This window comes from Balaenoptera borealis (assembly GCF_965194805.1).
Source record: "Balaenoptera borealis genome assembly, chromosome: 19".
Classification (NCBI taxonomy): domain Eukaryota; kingdom Metazoa; phylum Chordata; class Mammalia; order Artiodactyla; family Balaenopteridae; genus Balaenoptera; species Balaenoptera borealis.
In genome coordinates this window covers 59,011,582-59,030,888 of record NC_138878.1, presented here as the reverse complement: position 1 = coordinate 59,030,888, position 19,307 = coordinate 59,011,582, and the positions used below count along the sequence as shown (strand labels likewise).

The 19,307-nt window shown below is 53.3% G+C and overlaps 1 protein-coding gene across 3 annotated transcripts; it reads right to left on the bottom strand.

Annotated features, from left to right (window-relative positions):
• Positions 1 to 5,014: 5,014 nt before the first annotated feature.
• CBLC (Cbl proto-oncogene C) lies at positions 5,015 to 18,617 on the bottom strand. 3 transcript variants are annotated; one of them, XM_082367064.1, is made up of 12 exons: positions 18,189 to 18,617; positions 15,476 to 15,622; positions 15,095 to 15,251; positions 14,696 to 14,817; positions 13,443 to 13,580; positions 10,775 to 10,862; positions 9,953 to 10,084; positions 8,543 to 8,689; positions 8,138 to 8,218; positions 5,388 to 5,503; positions 5,198 to 5,266; positions 5,015 to 5,092 (listed from the first exon to the last, which is right to left on the bottom strand). In XM_082367064.1, exons 1-11 carry the CDS (start codon positions 18,536 to 18,538, stop codon positions 5,254 to 5,256), a joined length of 1,491 nt encoding a protein of 496 aa, XP_082223190.1. In that variant the 5' UTR covers positions 18,539 to 18,617; the 3' UTR covers positions 5,015 to 5,092; positions 5,198 to 5,253. The 3 variants fall into 3 exon arrangements, with proteins under 3 accessions (XP_082223190.1, XP_082223188.1, XP_082223189.1); XM_082367062.1 differs by having other exon boundaries at positions 15,476 to 15,589; positions 18,189 to 18,607; XM_082367063.1 differs by lacking the exon at positions 15,476 to 15,622 and having other exon boundaries at positions 18,189 to 18,607.
• Positions 18,618 to 19,307: the final 690 nt, after the last annotated feature.

Below are 19,307 nucleotides of genomic sequence, written 5' to 3'. Positions count from 1 at the left end.
TGTGATAGATACTGGGGCCGTGGGGTTCGCTTTCCTCTGCTCTCCTCTGTAGGGCCCTCCCTCTCTTCCCCCCATCCAGGGAATCCCAGGAATGCCACCCCCCTTCCTCTCTTTCTCTTCCCTTCACTCCCTCTCAACTTTGGGGGGAGGGGAAGAGAATCAGGCTGGCAGTAGCAGGTGAGTGGGGGGGGGGGGGAGGCCAGGGCACCTGAGGGAAGGGAGGAGGAGCCCCTGCCATGGGTCAGAAGGAAGGGTCACAGGTCAGACTTGGGATCACAGATCAGACTGTGCACGGCTCCTCACAAGCCAGGCCTGACTGGGACAAAATCCCTAGACGCTGGCTGGGGGATGGGGGTGAGATTTCACTGGTTACCTGGGAGAAGCTAGCCCTCAACACTGGTCAGAATAGGGGGCAGCTGGTCATGCTGGGAGAGGTTCCCCGGGCCTCTGATCAGATGGGGGTGGGGTGGTCACTGGTCAGACACCAGGGAAGTCTTAGATTACAGGTCAGCCTCGGAGTTATTGGTTAGACTGGTCAAGGCTACTTTGTCCATACAGGAGAGCAACTGTTATACTGGGAGAGGTGACATTTTAGTATTAGCTGCACCATCCCCTCCTTCAGGAAGCCCTTTCTGCTCCCCTAGGCTGAGTCAGGTGCCTCCTCTGGGCTCCCCCACCCCAGCCCTGCCCATTCTGGGTCATCTCTGTCTGGGGACAAGTCTGTCTCCCGCACTGGACCGGGAGCCGGTTAGGGGAGAGCCAGGGCTGTTTCGGTCACTGTTGTGTCCCCAACACTGCCCTGCAAAGGCTGGACTCGGAGCAGGCACTCAGGGAAGGTTTGCAAGGCTCAAACGCAGAAGCACACAGGCTCACGTGCAAACCCCACCCGGACCGGATCATCGCAGGACGCACGTGTAAACTCGCGCGTGGACAAAAGTGCTCCCTGGGACAAGCTTACGCACGGTGACCCCAGGCACCCACTCCCCTGCTGCTCTGGCCCTGGTTCCTGTACCTACTGCTTGGGATGCGAGGTGCCCTCTCATCAGCACTCTCCCTTCCACCTTCCTCAAGAGTCCAACCAGCTGAGATTGTAGGTGAGGATCCTATGGAGTGCGTATGAAGGAGGGAAGTCATAAATACCAGCACGGTTCCCGCAGACTTGCAGAAACTAGTACTGAAATATCATCTGCCTTTGTCCCCTACAATTTATTTCCACAAAACAGCCGGAGGGATCCCATTAAAATGTGAGTGAGCTGCTGTTAACTCTTCTGGTCAGCACCCTTCCACGGCTCCTCTCACTCAGAGTAAAAGCTGAAGTGCTCTCCATGGCGCACAAGGTCCTAGATCTGGTCCTCTACTTCCGTGACCCCATCTGCCCCTCTCTTCCCCCTCGCTAGCTCCGTTCCTGCCACAGTGGTCTCTTTGCTTCCATGCTGTTCCTCCAACGCCAGGCGTGTTCCAGCCTCAAGGCCTTTGCACTTGCTCTTCCCTCTCCTGGGACATTCTTTCCTGCCATAGCTCCTTCCCTGACTTGCTTCAAATCTCTACTCTATCACCTTATCACAAAGCTTCCCTTGACCATCCTATCTCATTTAGCAACTCCTGCTATCCCAGCCCTTTATCTCACTACATTTTTCCTTTGTAGCACTTATCACCACCACATATTTATTTTTTGTTGTCTTGCACAGAAGCTCCAAGAGAACAGGAACTTGGTTTTGTTCACCACTATATCTCCAGTGCCTAGAACAGTGCTTGGCGTGAGGAGAAGCTGAGAAAGTATTTGTGGAATCAATGAATTTTCCAATTCCATCCATGCTGTCCCATGTGTAGATACTTATACATTTTAATTAACAAGTCCTATCTTTTCTCTATGTTTATCCCATTATCTTACACTGTAGCGTGGGATGGTTAACTCTAAAACTGGTTCACAGCTTGTGGAATATAGGAATCATGACACATTTGGAGGGGGAATGTCTATTCCCCAAGGATTCCAGACTTGCACTGGAAAATGTAACTACTGAAAGTTTGTGTTGATAAAAATATACATATCTTGTTCCCAGGAAAGTTCTGGGTCCCAGAAAGTTTCCGGGTTTGTTAGAGCATCAAAAATATGAAATGAGGGAATTCTCTGGTGGTCCAGTGGTTAGGACTCCAAGGTTTCACTGCTGAGGGCACAGGTTCAATCCTTGGTTGGGGAACTAAGATCCCACAAGCCACGCAGCATTGTCAAAAAAAAAGAAATGATAGTGATGATTAAATATATATATGTAAATATCTGTACATTGAACATAACAAAATATTGATGAGAAAAACTAAGAATAAATTCCCCTCATCAGGTTGAAAAGGAAAAGAAAAAAAGAGAAACTTTTTGTTGTCTAGGGCGGCAGTGTGATTGATGCATTTTTGGTTGTACAAGAGTCAGTTGTGCAGGGAGAGCTTAGATAAGAACTTTTGGCAGGGGCTTCCCTCATGGCACAGTGGTTGAGAATCCACCTGCCAGTGCAGGGGACGCGGGTTCGAGCCCTGGTCCAGGAAGATCTCACATGCCGCGGAGCAACTAAGCCCGTGCGCCACAACTACTGAGCCTGTGCTCTAGAGCTCGGGAGACACAACTACTGAAGCCCGCGTGCCTAGAGCCCGTGCTCCATAACAAGAGAAGCCACCGCAGTGAGAAGCCCACGCACCGCAACGAAGAGTAGCCCCCGCTCACCGCAACTAGAGAAAGCCCACGTGCAGCAGCGAAGACCCAACGCAGCCAAAAATAAAAAAAATTTTTTTAAAATAAGAACTTTTGGGGGAAGAGAATGTAAGTGTAGAGCAAAGGATACATACTGATGTTGAGTGTTCAAAGGGGTGGACAGTCATGGGCTTTTTGGAGGGAGGGTTGACTAACATGTGCATCCCCTTCCCACATTAAAAAGAATCCCTGCCATCCGAAAGCCTGTTACCCTCTGTTGAAACCAGTAAGGACAAATGTTTCTTTCCTGCCTCCGTTGTAGCTCAGGTGACCTAAGCTTGGCGAATCCCGCTATACTTTGGAATCAGGTGCTAGCAATGCCAAATAAACAGAGCCTGGCTAATCTATTCCTGCTGTGGCAGCTGGGACAGATTCTACTTTCCAAAGATGGCTGTGACAATAGCTCTCATCCCACACACTCCTTTTTTAAATAATTAATTATTTTTATTTTTGGCTGTGTTGGGTCTTCGTTGCTGCGCGCGGGCTTTTCTCTAGCTGTGGGGAGCGGGCTTCTCACTGCGGTGGCTTCTCTTTGTCGCAGAGCACGGGCTCTAGGCGCGCAGGCTTCAGTAGTTGTGGCACGCAGGCTCAGTAGCTGTGGCTCGCGGGCTCTAGAGCTCAGGCTCAGTAGTTGTGGCGCACGGGCTTAGTTGCTCCGCGGCATGTGGGATCTTCCCGGACCAGGGCTTGAACCCGTGTCCCCTGCATTGGCAGGCGGATTCCCAACATCTGCGCCACCAGGGACGCCCCCCACACACTTGTGTACAACCTGATCTTGACACTCTTTCCACTGAGAGATGGGGGTCTATGTCCCCTCCTCTTAAACCTGTGCAGTTTTGTGACTCGCATGTAACCATTAGAATGCGGCACGAAGTGACGCTCCATGACTCCCAAGGTTAGGTAGAAAAAGCCATATAGCTTCTGCCTGCGTCACTGGAATACTTTCTGCGAAGGCTTCAGCCACCATGTAAGCAGTCTGACTACCCTGAGGCCGGCATGCTGTGGGGAAGCGCAAACTAGCAAGCGTGGAGACCACGTGGAGAGAGGTCTGAGACTGCAGAGGGACGCCTGTCCAGCCCCCAGCTGCCCTGCTGCAAGCGCCACTTGATCCCACCCTGAGCCAGAATCACCCAAGATCCTGAGCCCTTCCCCCAATCCTGGCCCACTGCAACCATGATTACTGTTGTTCACCAATAAGTTTCAGCGTGATTTGTTCCACGTAACAGCTAGCAGACACAGCCCGTTTCTGGGGCAGCAGAGGCAGAGAGATGACCAAGGTCCAGTGGTCACTGGAGCACCAGTGTATCCTCATCAGACGGGTTCTGTGGTGTGATCGTGGCTGGGCTCTGGTTGGAGGCCAGCTGCTCGTGGTGTTCTTGATCACTTTCCAATCCTGGTTCTCTAATCACTCCTGGGAATCTGAGTGATCCCGAGTCCTCTCAATCAATTCCCTTCCTGCCCCAGGGGAGGTTTCTGTTGCTTGGAACTAAATCCATGATGCATGCGTCCATGCTCTGTTTACACTGAAATACCTTTTTCTCATCTTTTCAGACTCAGCTTAGACATTCCCTCCTCCTGGAAGCCCTCCCTGACCCCCCAGGCTGGGTCAGCGGGGTCTGCAGCCCCCTGGGCTGCCCTCATCCCAGCTTTGCCCACTCTGTGTCACCACGGTCTGGGGACAGTTCTGTCTCCCCCACCGGACTGTGAGCCCCAGGAGGGCAGTGATTACTGCCACATGCCCAGCATTGCGTGGCCTGGGACTGGGCACAGGGCAGGGGCTCAGGGGATGCCAGTTGGTTTAAACTTAGGCAGGGGGAGGCTTGGGTCCCTTCGGGAGACACTTCTACTGCTCCTCTGGAAGAAGTTTCCCAAGAGGCACGGCGGAAAGAGAGAGGGATGAGAATGGATTGTGGGAAGACTGGGTGTATAAATAACTCTCAAGGAAATGTGGGGTCTTTTTGCCTTGGAGATCTGGGTTTGGGTCCAGGAATTTTTTTTTTTTCCATGCTGGGGAAAGGGAGTTGAACGCCTGATTCTCTGAGAACTTGGACTCTGGACTCCTAAGTCCTGAGGGCGGGACTCCTGGGTCTGAGAGGGGAGGGGTCTGGGAGTCTAGACTCATGGATCCGGAGGAGTTGGGTCTCCCACTCTCAGCTCTCGGAACCCCAGACACTAGGGTTAAGCAGGTGGGGACCAGGCCTCCGGGGACTGCCGTTCCCGACCCCAAGCTGCCCCCTGGTGGCCACTACACTCCTTCTCCACAAACCAGAGGACAGACCCGGCTTGGCAGTTTATTTCCGCTTCCCAAACCCCTTCCAGCCCCTGGGGCTCCCTTTCGCAGCACATCTTGGTGCCCTGTGAGGTGGAAAGAGAGGTGGTTTAGATAGTATCACATCCAGGTGGGGTGGGGCAGGCAGGGCCAGGCTGAGGGAGGGAACCTGGACGGTGCGGGGCCCTCACCTGGCATCCAGGCCTTCGTGGGTCCCTCAGGGGCAGGTGGAGGGGAGACTTTCCCTTTAGGAGGAGTTTCTGCAATAGGGAGAATTTAAGGGGGGATGTCAATTTCCTAGGACCAGTGTTTCCCTTCCTCCCCCACCTCCTCCTCCCTCAGACCCAGGAGTCCTGGACCCCAGCTGCCCTCTCCACTTACCCTCTGGCGCCCTCTCTGGCCTGGGGGCTGGAGGTGATTTCCAATGAGGCTGAGAGCTCAGTCCAAAATCTTGGGAAGGTTAGAGGAGCTCGAAGTCTGGGGAGCGCCAGAGGCGCCTGGAGGGGAGGAGAATTTTCGCAGATGAGCTGCAGCTCTCAGGCCCAGACAGGGATAACCCAGTGATGGCGGCGATGGGGGGTGGGCAGTATGGCGGGGTTTTGCCCCTAGTCCATGCTGTTTTTTCCCCCTAACACCTCTGGCTTACTTAGAAAAAACGTTTGTTTGTCCATCCATCCATTCATCCATCCATCCATCCACCCATTTGTCCACCCATCGGACCAACCATTCGACCATCCATCCATCCATCTACCCATCCATCCACCCATTCATTCCCCCTTCTATCCCCCCATCCATCCATCTGTCTGTCTGTCCATCCATCCATCCATCCATCCATCCATCCATCTACCCATTCATTCATTCATTCATTCATTCCTCCCACAAATTTCCTGAGCAGCTACAGTGTGTCCGGCACTGTTCTGGGCTCTGAAGAGACAGTCAGGAACCAGATAGACAAAAATCTCTGTCCTCATGGAGCCAACAGTCTACTAAGCAAGAGGCTTAACGTGAGTCATCAGTGCATGAACAAGGAAATATTCCAGAGTGTTAGGTGTCCTTCCGAGAACTGAAATAGTGGAGGGGGAGAGTGGGGGGTGATCAGACATGAGGGTGGCTGGGGAAGGCCTCTTGGAGGAGGGGAAAATTGAACAGAAGCCTCAGTGCAAGAAGGATGTGGGCAGAAGCGCTGCAGTGGGTGGTGGGCTTGCTGGCTTGTTAGAAGAACAGCAGGGGGTCCATTGTTGCTGGAAAGGAGTTGAAGGGGTGGTAGGAGGTCAGAGAGGTGGGGAGGGGGTCAGATCCCCAGGCCTTATGGGCTGATGGAGAGGATGTTGGCTTTAATTCTTGGAGTCCTGGGATCTTGGGGGCTTCTAAGAGGTGAGGGAGGGGATCTGATTCAGGTTACAAATGCCCAATCTTGCTGACTTTATCACAACCCCTGGGGCCCGTGCCACGCTTGTCCCTATTCTCCACATGGAGACACTGAGGATGGGAGAGGTCCCCCGTGGCCACAGCGAGGTGCCTGGGTCCCTTTGAACGATGGTGTCAACCCCTAGAGGGGGATTTCTCTGCTGGAGAACAGCATTGTGAGGAAGCATGTCTAGCCGGGGGATTCATCCAGTGATGAATGGATGAATCCCCTCATGGCAGGGACTGGCATCATGCCCATTTCACAGACAAGGAAATCAAGGATGAACTCTGGAGTCTGGAGCCAGGGACCTGGGTTCCAGTCCTGACTCTCTCGCCTTTGAGCTGGGTGACCTTCAGATCTTGGAGCCTCAGTGTACCCCTCTGTATAATAGGGATCATAATAGCATCTACCTTATCAGGTTGTCATGGCAACTAAATAACTGCGTTAAAAAGCAGCATCAGGCTTATAGCAGGAGTTACACACGCACGTTAGCTATTCTCATTATGACAGTCACCTTGCTGGGAAGTAGCACACCCGAGGCTCTCTTCTGCAGCATGTTTTGAACAATGAAGGAATAGGAGTTGACTGGAATTTGAATCAGGCAGGGTTTGGGAAAAAGAGGAAAAGGCCTGCCAGGCAGAGGGCACAGCCTCGGCATAGGTGTGACCATCTGGCCAGAGGTGCCTGTCATCCTCTGTCCCCCTTCATTGTCCTCAGAGGCTGAGTGCCTCTGAATGTTTCCATTTGTTTTTGGCTGCAGGTCGGGATCTGTTTTTAGCTTCCCTGGCTGGTGTCACCGCCCCTTCCCCCTCCTCCCAGCTGGCTCTCTTGTTTGCTGTGGTCGAATAATGTTCCCAGACTTCCTGAGCTGTTTGTTTGAAGACTGCCCAGAATTGATTGGATCTGATGTGTACTCAGCCTGAGATGCTAACAGAGACCTCCCCCTACCTCCCCGTTCCCTGCACCCCAGGAAGCCAGGGGCTCGGAAGCCAGGGGGGTGGGGGGGAAGAAGAAAAGCAAGGCCAGGGCTCACTTAGAAAATAAGCAGATGATTTTGGGGGTTTTTAAGGTTTCTCCTCTTTCAGGCTGTGTGTTTGGGCAGGTGCAGTCACCTCTCTGAGCTTTTTTCTTCTGGAAAATGAGGAGTGGAACATTTTTGACTTCATAGGGTTGTTGGGAAGACTCATTCCATTGATTCATTCAACGCCTATTTATTGAGCACCTACTATGCGTCAGGCACGATTCATATAACAGAGAATAAGGCAAAGTCCTAACCTTCAGGAAGGTGACAACCTGCTAATGGTGACAGAAAACAATAGACCATACACTCTGCCAGCCAGTGCAAAGGACTGAGAGAATGCAGCTGGGCAGGGGCTTGGAGGGACAGGGGCACTGTTTTCAATAGGGTGGTCAGTGAAGGCCTCCCTGAGAGGATGAGATGAGAAAGTGAGCCTGCGGAAAAGAGATATAGGCAGAGAGAACAGCTCGTGCAAAGACCCTGGGGTAGGGCACACCTGGGATGCTGGAAGGAGAGCCAGAAAGCCAATGAGGGGGGATGAGTAAGGGAGAGAAGAAGCCATAGAGGTGTGGATGCCAGATGGCACCTCGTAAATGCGTGCAAAGAACAAGTGCCTGGCCTGTACCCCTGAGCACCTGGTCAGACTGGGGACCCCAGGGATGAATGGGACCCAAGCTGCCCACCTCAGACCAGTGCCTGACTCACCACCTTCAGCTGGCATTTGCTTCTCGGACTCTTTGGGGGCAGATCCAGCCGAGGCGGCAGGGGAGGAGTTGAGGGGGTCACCTAAGGGAGACAGAGGGTGGGGAGGGGGTTATGAGCTACCATTTTCTTCTCACCTACATGTCCCCCTGCCTGGAGGCTCAGCATTCAGGCACTTTCTAGGCTTTGGAGGTAGAATGGAGAGTGAGACAAAGGTCTACCCTCAAGAGGGTTATACTAGAGAAAGCCATAGCCCCAGACCCTAAGGGATGCAAAAGTCTATGCCCCTGGGACCCCAGAATCCTGTCACCAGCCCCCTCCTCCCTCAGACCCAGAGTCTAGCCCTCTAGCCCCTCCTCCCTCAGACCCTAGGGATGCCAGTTCCAGCTCCTGCCTTGCCCTACTTACCCGCTCCAGTTCCTCTTCCTCGGCTTCCTTGTTACTGCTGTCCTCTGAGTCCTCAGCAGGGGCGCTGGCTTGGAACTGATAGATACTCACAGCCTCTTGGCCCTTGATCTTGCAGCGGCAGAAGGGACAGGTCTGGCTGTCTGAGTGCTGGGGGAGTGGGGAGGGAAAGGATCAGGGTCTCCCTGTTCCCCAGCAGGTCCCCTGGGACTACAGGGGCCTTTATCCCCAACAGAGTGATGTGGGGAGGACAGACAGAGGGAGGGAAATGGAGAGAGAGAGGAGGAATTATGAAGAGAGAAAGATGGAGAGAGACATGCAGGGCAGAAAGGAGGGGCTGGACCAAAGCCCGAGGTCAGGAGGAGCCCGGGAGAGCCAGGGTGCTGTGCAGGTCTCAGCCCCACAGTACTGATGCTATGTGCTAGGAATGCCTGAGACACTCAGCGGGGCCGTATGTATTCACTGCGGGGAGCCCCACAGACACCCCCGTGCCACCACCACTGGGGCCAACGTTATGGCTGGGCCAGCCCTTTGGTTCTTATTATGACCGCAGGGCGCATCTCAGCATCAACCATCAGGGAACTTTGAAGAACAAGATTTATTACTCACAGGTCCTGGAAGGTACGGGAGGTTGCAGGTAGAGGGAAGGGAGAGAGGCAGGGAGGGAGGCGGACCTGGAGCTCTGCTTTTATTAGGGGCCCAATGGGGTGCCTAGGGTTTCTGGGGTTCATTATTTGTTGGCAAATTTAAAGCAGAAGAGCAAGAATCAGGGTACGGGAAGAGAGAAGCAGGACCACTCCAAAGCTCAGTTACTTAGCGCTTTCTAAAGGGAAACTTCAAGGGTCGGGGTGGCTACTTCCTTATCTAGTTGTTTTGCTAGTTGCTGTGTCCGGGAGGTGGATGTCTTTGTTATGATAAGCTCCGCAATCAAAAGCTTAAGGTCTAACACTTACATCACAATGGAAAACTTAGTATCAGGCACCCATACTCCATAGGGGATCCCTTTACCCAGAGGCCTGGATCCTCCCTTGGAAGGTCACTACCATCAGCCCCATTCCCCTGAGAAGGCAGCTAAGGCTCAGAGAGGTAAAGCCACTGGCCCCAGATCACCCAGCGAGGGAATGCTACGGGCTAGGAACGCCTGGCCATATTTACTGTGGCCAGTCCCACAGACACGCCCCTCCCACACCAGGGCCAATGTAGCATCTTCCACTAATAATGTAGCTGGAGAAGGAGAAGCAGAGGTGACAGATGCAGAGTGAGAGAGACAGAGGCATAAATGGAGCAAGTTTCTGCTCTCCCTGGGCCTCAGTTTCCCCATGTGATCGACGAGGCATGTGGGTGATCCTCTAGGGGCTTTTACTGTAGGGATGGGGGGGACCGGGCGGGAAGGCAGGGCAGGGTCGGACCCACCTGCCAAGTAGCCAGGCAGCGGCTACAGAGCAGGTGCCCGCACGGCTCCACCTTCACGTCCTTGTTGCTCTCGGCACAGATCTTGCAAAGCTCAAACGTGGAGTCCATGGCCCAGTACAGCTGCAGCTGCTCCTGGCAGGCGAGATGGGGATGACGAGGAGGAGTGGTGATATCAGCCATGGAGATGCAAGTCGGGCCACGGGAAATAAGTCCCAAACCTCTGCACCAGCCCTGAAGCCTCCCCTAAGTTCAAGGCCGTGTGTCCCAATGCCTCCTACACGCGCTTTTGTTATGGGACTTGTTCTCTGGGGGTGGTCTGCACTCAGGGTTGCCAGATTCAGCCAATAAACATACAGGATGCCCTGTTAAATCTGATTTTCAGATAAACAATGAATACATTTTGAGGTCTAAGTGTGTCCCGAATATTGCACGGGATATACTTACACTTAAAATTTTGTTTGTCATGTCTCTCACCCATGGGATGGCTGGAAGACTAAAAGCTGACACAGGGGCTGCCTCTATCAAGAGTGCGCAAAGTGCATTAGCTGCTCTGATGAGCTCAGCGGTATCATTTCCTGGTTTTATTCCCATGAAAACCCCTGGGTAAGAGGCAGGCGGAGCTGTATTTTCCAGAGGAGGAACAGACAGGCTCAGAGAGGCCAAGTGATTTACCCCAGCTCACGTGGCCACCAAGCCAGCGCAAAACCCCAAGCCCTCTGGGAGTCCAGGGCCTGACTCATGGGAGGGGATCCCTGAGCCATGGTGCAGTGGATGCGGGCGGTGGGCGGTGAGCCGGGGAGGGAGGCCGGGCTTGGGCCTCACCTCCGACACGTGTATGCGCTGATGGGGCTCCATCTGGCAGAGTTCGGTCAGGTCCGGGTTGTGGTTCTTCCCATCTGGGTAGAGGTAGCTGGGGGAAGGGAAGAGGGGGTACCGAGGGGCCCTCCGGCACCCCTCACCCCGCCCTGGAGCATCTGCCCCAAATACATAGCTGGCCTGGGGATATTTTTCCTCCCTTCTCCTGAAATTGGGATTTTCTAGGGCAAGCTGTGTCCTCTCAGGCCCCCAGGGTAGGGCTGTGTCCCCTCAGACTCCTCAGGAAGGGCTGTGTCCCCTCAGGAAGGGCTGTGTCCCCTCAGACCCCCATAGAAGGACAGACTAAGTGACTCCAGCTCTGGAAGCACCAGATGCATGAGAACCAGGAAACATCAAACCTCAGGCCCACACCTCCCAGAACTTTACCCATCCTAGAGTCTTCAGGCCCCAGCGTAATAGCATCTTAGTCACAGATTGTGGGAGTGACCAGATCCTAGAGTCTTAGGCTCACAGGGCTGGAAGGACCCCCCTAGTCCGTCTACACTATTCTCACTTCACAGAGGGTGACCGGGGCTCAGCGTGGGACAGACGATGCCCGAGGCCACAAGGTGAGGCCTGGAGGGATGCAGAACCAGGGTTGTGGGCCAGGTCTGAGAGCCTGGCTCCAGGTCAGCCCACAAGAAGGTTCTGCACACCCTGGGTCTCCCGTCCAGGTCATAACTGCACCCCCAGATCAACTCGGGGCCACAGGTCCCCCAAGGCCGGTGGCTCTGCCCGGCCAGCCAGGTAGAGCAGTGCAGGCACCCCGGCCTGGGCCCTGGTGCGGCTTCCCACAAACACACTGTGTGACCTGAGCTGGGCAACTCTACCTCTCTGGCCTCAGTTTTCTCTTCTGTAAAATGGACATAATTGTGCCTAAGGCAAAGATGGGTGGTGAGGATTAAGTAAGACAGTGCTCAGAAAACAAGCAGGGCTTGCCCCCATACGTAAGTACCTGGTGAGAAGGGAACTGCTAGAGCTTGGGGTCCCCTCCCCCTGTTCTTGATCTTCCCATCTCTAAAATTGTGTGTGTGTGTGTGTGTGTGTGTGTGTGTGTGTGTGTATACATAGGGCAGGGGGGTTAAACCAGACGGATGGTATTCACACTTATTTTAACTCTGGGAATCCTCCACTGCAATCTGACCTGGAACTCAGTACTTTATTCGTCAGGCCTGAATTCTGAGCCTGGCTGCCTGGCTTCAAATCCCAGTTCATTAGCTCAGGAGCTGTGTGACCTGGACAAGTGTCTCTGTCTCTCTGTGCCACAGTGTCCTCAGTTATCAGATAGAGATACATATATATATGTACACACACACACACAATAGATTTTCATTACTTGCAGACTCTGCAATTTGCAGACTTGCCTACTTGCTAAAATGTATTTGGAACCTCAAAATCAGTACTCCCTGTGGCACTTTCACAGTCATTCATGGCCAGGCCCGCTCCCAGCTGAGGATGAACAAGGCAGCATTTGGCCTTTTCCTTTCAGTTCTCATACTGTAAATGTGTCCTTTTTACAGTCTATTTGGTGCCCCATTTTCCGCATTTTAATGCTTTTTCTCGGTGACTTGGCTGGCTTAAATGCCCTCCAAGTGGAGTGCTGAAGTGCTGTCTCATGTCCTAAGCACAGGAAGGCCGCGATGTACCTTATGGAGAAAATACGTGTGGGAGATGAGCTTTGTTCAGGTGTCAGTTACTGTGCTGCGGGCCGTGAGTTCAATGTGAACGTATCGATGATATATCAATGTATTAAATTAGGTGTCTTTAAACAGAAATACACATAAAGGTTATTATGTAGTGACTGGTTGACAAAAAATGTGATCAGAATCTTGCAGGACCCTACAGCTGTATTTCCCCTAGGAGCAATGGCTCAGGATTCACTAATTCAGTGTTGGCTGTGATTTTGTAGAACAGAACTACCACAAATAATGAGAAATAACGAAAATCAACTGCAGGTCTGTCTGTCCGTCCGTCCATCCATCCATCTACCTAGCTACCTAGCTACCTATCTAATCTATGTATCCATCCATTCTCTCTCTCTATCTATCTACCTATCTATCTATCTATCGTCATCCATGTATCTATCCATCATCTATCTCATAGTGTATCATATAGATATGACCGCTAGCTAAGGAGGCTCTGGTTAAATGTCCAGGGTGAGACTTGGGAACCTCACCTACCATTTTTTCCCCTCCCGTCCTACCCAAGGTAGATTCTGAAACAGGGGCCCTGGGGCAGCCAAGATTACAGATTGAAAACCCCAGTCTAGCTTTTTGCCCAGTTCTCCTTCTGCTCTAACAGTCTAAATTCTAGAATAGGATATGGATATCTAGAAGCAAAAGCCCTTGAGTGCAAATCCAAGGAAGGGGACCACCGGGGTTGTGCCCAACTCCCACACACTCCTCCGAGAGCTGCTACTAGCCCAACAGGGCAGCTTAGTGGGAACTAGAAAAGGTGCCCTTTCCTCTGGACCCTTGTCTGCCACCTGCTGGAACATGGTAGTACTGCAAATTTATGTGGTCGACTCTGTGAACCCTGTGCCCTCAGGCGGGGTGATCTCGGGCAGTGCTCAATATGAATGACCTTTCGAAGCGCATTCTGTTGACACCCTCCCCCTGCTAGGATGGTGACTCACAAGCCTTCCTTTTGTCCTTCCAGGAGTGCCTGGAACAGAGGTTTGTTGAGAGGGATGGTCTGCAGGATGCTGCCATCTGAGCTCACGAATCCGATGGCCCACTGCCCCGGGTGAGTGCAGCTGGGCCGGAAGATGTAGCTGGAGGAGGAGGTAGGAAGGGATGGGGTGAGGGAGTGGTCACTGCTGTCCCTTCTGGAACTTCCCGGCCCTTCACCCTGTCGGGGATCCAGGTCTCTAAGTCCTTGCTCCCTTATAAACTTCTAGGCAATGAGGCGCTAGATCCCTGTCTGCCATTATAGGAAATGTCTGCTGTGTTCACCTGCTTGGCTCCTCCTCCACCTTCACTGGGGTTTAGACAAAGCTGATTCTGGCTTGGCCAACCAGTCCATTTCAGGACCCTGACCATAGTGATGGGAATCAGCCTTGGGACTTTTGCTGGAAGTATTAGGAGTAAGGCACTCCATTTCTATAGGGGTTGCTAAGCTGGTAGGGTGTAAAGCTGGGGCTTCTAGAAACCGTTTGCCACCATGAGGAAAGACTGTGGTTGAGAATGAGGCTAACAAAGAGGAAAGCAGGGGAAGAACAGGAACTGATTTCTGACAATAGCACTTGAGCACCTGGATCCAGCTGTGCCTGAAACCCAAACCTGGTCTTTTCAATTATGGGCATTAGTTCATTTCTTTTTCATTCCCTTTACACCAGTTTGAAGGACAACTGGAAGAGTGCTAATACATACCATCTTGGGGGTCCTGCACCTCAGCCCTGCAAAGACTTAGGAATCTGACATCCTATTCCCTTAACTTCCAGGGAGCTCAGTCCCTCAATTTTTAGCCCTCTAGAGGGATCCAACAGCTCAGAACTCCTGGCCTGAAATACTTTAAGGACTCAGGTATCTGGTTTCCCAGAAGGTGGGAGGTCATATTTAAAATATTTAACAGATGGTACTGCATGGGCTCTAACCTATCAGAAACAAATCTTATCCTGGGGCAGGGTCTTCAGGCCCCCTTGCCAAACCAGGTATCGTCCCTTTAGCTGCTGGATCGTGGGCAGGTCTAGGTGGTCCCGGGAGAACCTAGGTTGTAGGGGGCACTCAGCATCCTACCTCTGAGTTCTCGACTCTCTGGGGTCCCGTGTACTGCGGCCCTTCGGTTCTTACTTTCTGCAGGATGTCTAGGCCATCCAGACACCCCAGCCTAGGACCCAGACCCCTGCACCTTCGGCAGCCTTCTCCTCTTGAGTCCTGGCCCTTTTACCTGCCTGGCTTGTCTCTGTAGGTCTGCAGACGTGCTCGGACCTCATCGTAAGTGAGGAGGGCCATGTAGCCTGGGTGGTTGACTGCCAGGAGCTGCCAGTTCTTGAGGAGTGTTGGCCATGGCTAAGGTGGGGCAGTGCTTGGGTCAGGGAGGGGCTGCTGAGGAAGCAGCCCACACCCCTAGTGCCTCCCAGAGTCCAAGAACCCAGACACCTCCCTCACTCCCAAAGATATTCCCTCAGGAATATCTTTGACACAGAAGATTCCAGACCCTTCCTTCTCCAGAACCCAGGAATCCGGCCCCCATCCCCCTCCTCCCTCAGACCCACAAGCCCAGGCCCCCAGCCCCTCCTCCCCCAGGACCCAAGAGTCTGGGCTTCAGGCATTGGCCTTGCCTGACCTGGAAGAGCCTGGTGAAGATGTCAAACTCGAAGATGGACACATGGCCGCTGCAGGTGAGGTCGATAGTGGAGCGCAAGGCCAGGGCCGTGGAGCCAGGTTCCATGGGGTGGCAGATGCACAAAAGCACCTCAAACTCAGCCCAGGGCAGCACACACCTAGGTGCAGGGGCGTGGGGGGGAGGCGATTGCAAGTGAAGCCTCTGGGAGGCTAGAATGGGAGCACTTCTGGGAAGGAGGCAAGAGGGGCCTGGATCCTGGGTCTGAGGGAGGAGGGGCCGGGGGCCTGGACCCTGGGTCTGAGGGAGGAGGGGATGGGGGCCTGGACTCCTGGGTCCGTGGGCAGGGGCAGGATGGGGTCCCAGTGGCAGGTGCTCACTCACCGGGCTCCGCACTGCTCTCTCCAGAAAGTGTGGGCCAGGACCTTGGTGAGCTGGTACGTGTTTCCACAGTATTTGCCCCCAGGGAAGAGTGCGCCCAGCTCCGTGCACATGTGGCTGAAGATGAGGGTCAGCTTGGCCAGCTGTCGCCTGCGAGGTTGGGCTCTGAGGACCTGGACTTGACCTTGGGGCCCCCACTGACACCTCCACCCTCTGGCCAGAACACCCACAGGGGTGAGGCCCCCAGAATCTGTCTAAGGTGTCAGTGCAGGATAAAAGTAGATTCCAAGACCGCCTGTTGCAGTCCTGATGCCTCCCCACTCAGAACCTTAGGTCCCCGTCTGTGAAGGAAAGGGAGGTACCGCCTAATATCCAAGGCATCCTCCGGCAAATAAATCCCAGCCTCTGCCTGAAGCCTTGCCTAGCTGGACGTGGGGACCACTAGGGCTGGGGCCATTTAGGGCGGTCTGAGTTCGGAGACTCCCTGTTGTTTTTACCAGCACTGGGTGGTGGACCCCTGTGCTTCCTCCTGCTGGCTGCCTCCCTGAGGGGCCGTTCAGGACGTGGCGAGCAGTAGAGGGTAGCTCTGACACTTAGTTGTGTGATTTTTGGCAAGTTCCTTTTTCCCCCAGCTAAGCCTCAGTTTCCTCAACTGTGAAATGGGCATAAATACAGCATAAGTACAGCCTCTGCTTCACAGGGGGAGCGATGAGGATTCTTACCCGTCTTACGAGCACCTAAAATGCCAAGCACAACCTGGTATACAGTCGGCACTCAGGGCATGTTAATTACTATTACTGTCCTTATTCTTTATATTAATAGCCTCCAGGTCTGTAGGATTCCTGATGCCTTTTTTTTTTTTTTTGGCTGCATCGGGTCTTAGTTGCGGCACGCGGGATCTTCACTGCAGCACGCAGGCTTCTCTCTAGCTGTGGCGCGCGAGCTCCAGAGCACGCGGGCTTAGTTGCAACGTGGCATGTGGGATCCTAGTTCCCTGACCAGGGATCGAACCCGTGTCCCCTGCACTGGAAGGTGGATTCTTAACCACTGGACCACCAGGGAAGTCCCCCTGATGCCTTTTATAGGGCCAGCCTTGACAGTTTCTAAGCACCCTCCCTTCCCAGAGTCTGTAATATAGTCACTATTCACATGTGACCGGTCCAAGTTGAGATGTACTCTAAATGTGAAATACACACTACATTTCAGAAACTTAGTGCAAAAGGAAAAAAAAAGAATGTGAACTATCTCATTAATCATCACCTTATATTGATCATAAGTTGAGATATATTGGATATAGTGAGTTAAAGAAAATGTTACTAAAATTTATTTCACCTGTCTAAAAAAACTTTTTGTAATATGTCTACTAGAAAATGAAAAATTACATATGTGGCTTGTATTAGATTTTAGTGGAAAGTCCTGGTCTAGAATCTCCGTCAAAGAGTTGCTAGGACCCCCAACTCTAGAAAATCCACTGAGATACTCACTGAACCCCTAAGCTTCCTACTTTCTAGAACCTACTGCATCTAGAACAGTGGTTCTCAGTGGAGTTATACCACCATTCTAAGGAGCTTCTAGAAATTTACTTGAGGCTGGATTGTGGGGACAATCCCCTCCAGTTAGATTTACCCACACCCCACTCAATTTTCCAATGTCCCATCAGACATTCGTGAAGGTGGAAAATCCGTTTATAATGATCTGAGCTTAGAACCCAGTTCAGTTTCACATAAGCATTTTTTATGGCCACGCCCCACAGCTTGTGGGATCTTAGTTCTTGGACCAGGGATTGAACCTGGCCTCTCGGCAGTGAAAGCATGGAGTCTTAACCACTGGACCGCCAGGGTATTCCCTACATAAGCATTTTTTGCACTTTGAAAATTGATTCTGAATTTTACAGAAATTCACTGTCCTATGTATCCAGGGAAGTCTGTCTGATTCAGCAACAGAGTGATTTTTCCCTCCAAGTGCAAGTGTCTGACTAGTCAATTCTACCTTCCAGAATAATTGTAACTATGCCTTGGCATTTTCATTTGAAATATAGATAATTTTATTATGAAGAACATTCCTTTTATCTCTTCCTTATAATACATTTTGGGCATTATAGTGGTTTTTTTAAAAGAATTATGAATAGGTAGGTTATTTACCTTATGTATTTCATTTCAGGATGGATTTAAAGAAACACTATAAAATATTTTCTCTAAAGAAGGGGCCTGGGGGCCTGTTGGGATTGAGAGCCGCTGTTCCAAACCTTGTTCTGGGCTCTAGGCCTCAAACCTCTGCCCCTGTCACTCAGCAGCCCTTTCCCCGGAATTCAGAACCGGAGCCGGCAACCTGCAGACAAGCGCCAGGTCCCGAGCTAGCTCTTCCTCAGGAACTGAAGAGGCTCCGGGAGTCCCCCAGGCGGGGGCGGTGATGGCGGCTTAAAGAGCACTTTGTCTAGCGACCCTCATGCAGGAAGCTCCCTGGGGTCTCCACATTCCAGGCTGTGTGTCTAAATCCTCTGGGAGAGCAGCCTGCTTCTTAACCAAGAAAGAGGGGGAAATGGGGAGCTCAGTGCCCAGGTGCCCAAGGAAGGAAAAACCTAGGTGGCCCAGTTTTCCATGTTCCTTCAGGGAGAAGGGCTTGGGACCGGGACCCCTGGGTCCGAGGGAGGAGGGAGCTGGGAGCATGACCTTGGACCCACTCGCGAGCTCACCTTTGTCCTGGCGCTAGGGCTCACCTGAGTCTGGAGCCCTCCCGGAAGAGCTCGTCGTTGGCAGTCTTCCGGCCCCGGGGTGGCAGCAGTGCCGCCACCTGCCTGGTCTTGGCCTCCAGGTTAGCGAGATAGACCACGAGAAAGTCCTCCGCACCACCGGGACCCTCGGGGCCGCCTCCGCCGCCCGCCCGCCGGGCGTGCGCCACCTCGCGCAGCAGCTGCGCGGTGCGGGGCAGCAGGTCCCGCAGCGAGGGGGGACTCGAGGCGAGCCGGAGGTCCTCGCATTGCTCTTCCAGGCGCTGCAGCAGCCTCACCGCCCGACCGAACGCGTTGGATTCTCTCCACTGCCGTCCCCGCAGGGCCGCCGCAGCCATGGGTCCCTCCGATGCCGGAGGAGGTGAGTGAGCGGCCGGGAGAGGCGCGGCCCCGCCCAGCCCGAGGTGGGGGCGGGACGGGGCTGACCAGGTGAGGGCGGGCCCTGGAGAACCCGGGAGGGGACTGCCGGTACCTGTGTGTCCAAAGGGGGCGGGGGCTGGGGACTCTGGCAACTGGGTTCCTTAGAGATGGGGTTCAAACGTCTGATCCCCAAAGAAAAGCCGGATGGGGTGGCTTTGGTGGGTGGCGATAGGACTTCCTGAATGGGTGGGAATCGCAGGTAAGGTGCCTGGGCCCCTTCTGGGAAGGGCTGAGGACTGGGTCCCAAGATAGCAGTGGAGGAGGGGTTGGGGGAAACCTAGGACTTTTGTTGGGGGCGAGAGTGGGGCTGGGAGTTTAGCTAACCCAGACCCTGAAGGGGATGGGGTTGGAACGTGGCTTTCCTGGGTCGTGGCTCAAAGTTTGGGTCATGGGTCGTGGCATGGGATTAAAGGTCAGAGAGCTGAACTTTCTAGGAGGAAATGTTAGGGGAATAGTGTGATCCCTCTGTCCCTGAGAAGGAACACAGCGGGCCCAGGCCCGTGGGTCCCCTAAGAGCAGGAGGTGGGAGAAGGGTGTCCGAGGGAGCAGGAATTTGGTGACGTAATTCCTGGGTCCCCACAGCAGGGGCCTGCGAGAAATCGGGCTGGAGTTGAGACACCCAGATTTCCAAAGGAGGTGGGGGCTTGTGGGTCCTCAGGGGATGAGGCGGGAAGATGGGGTTCATGA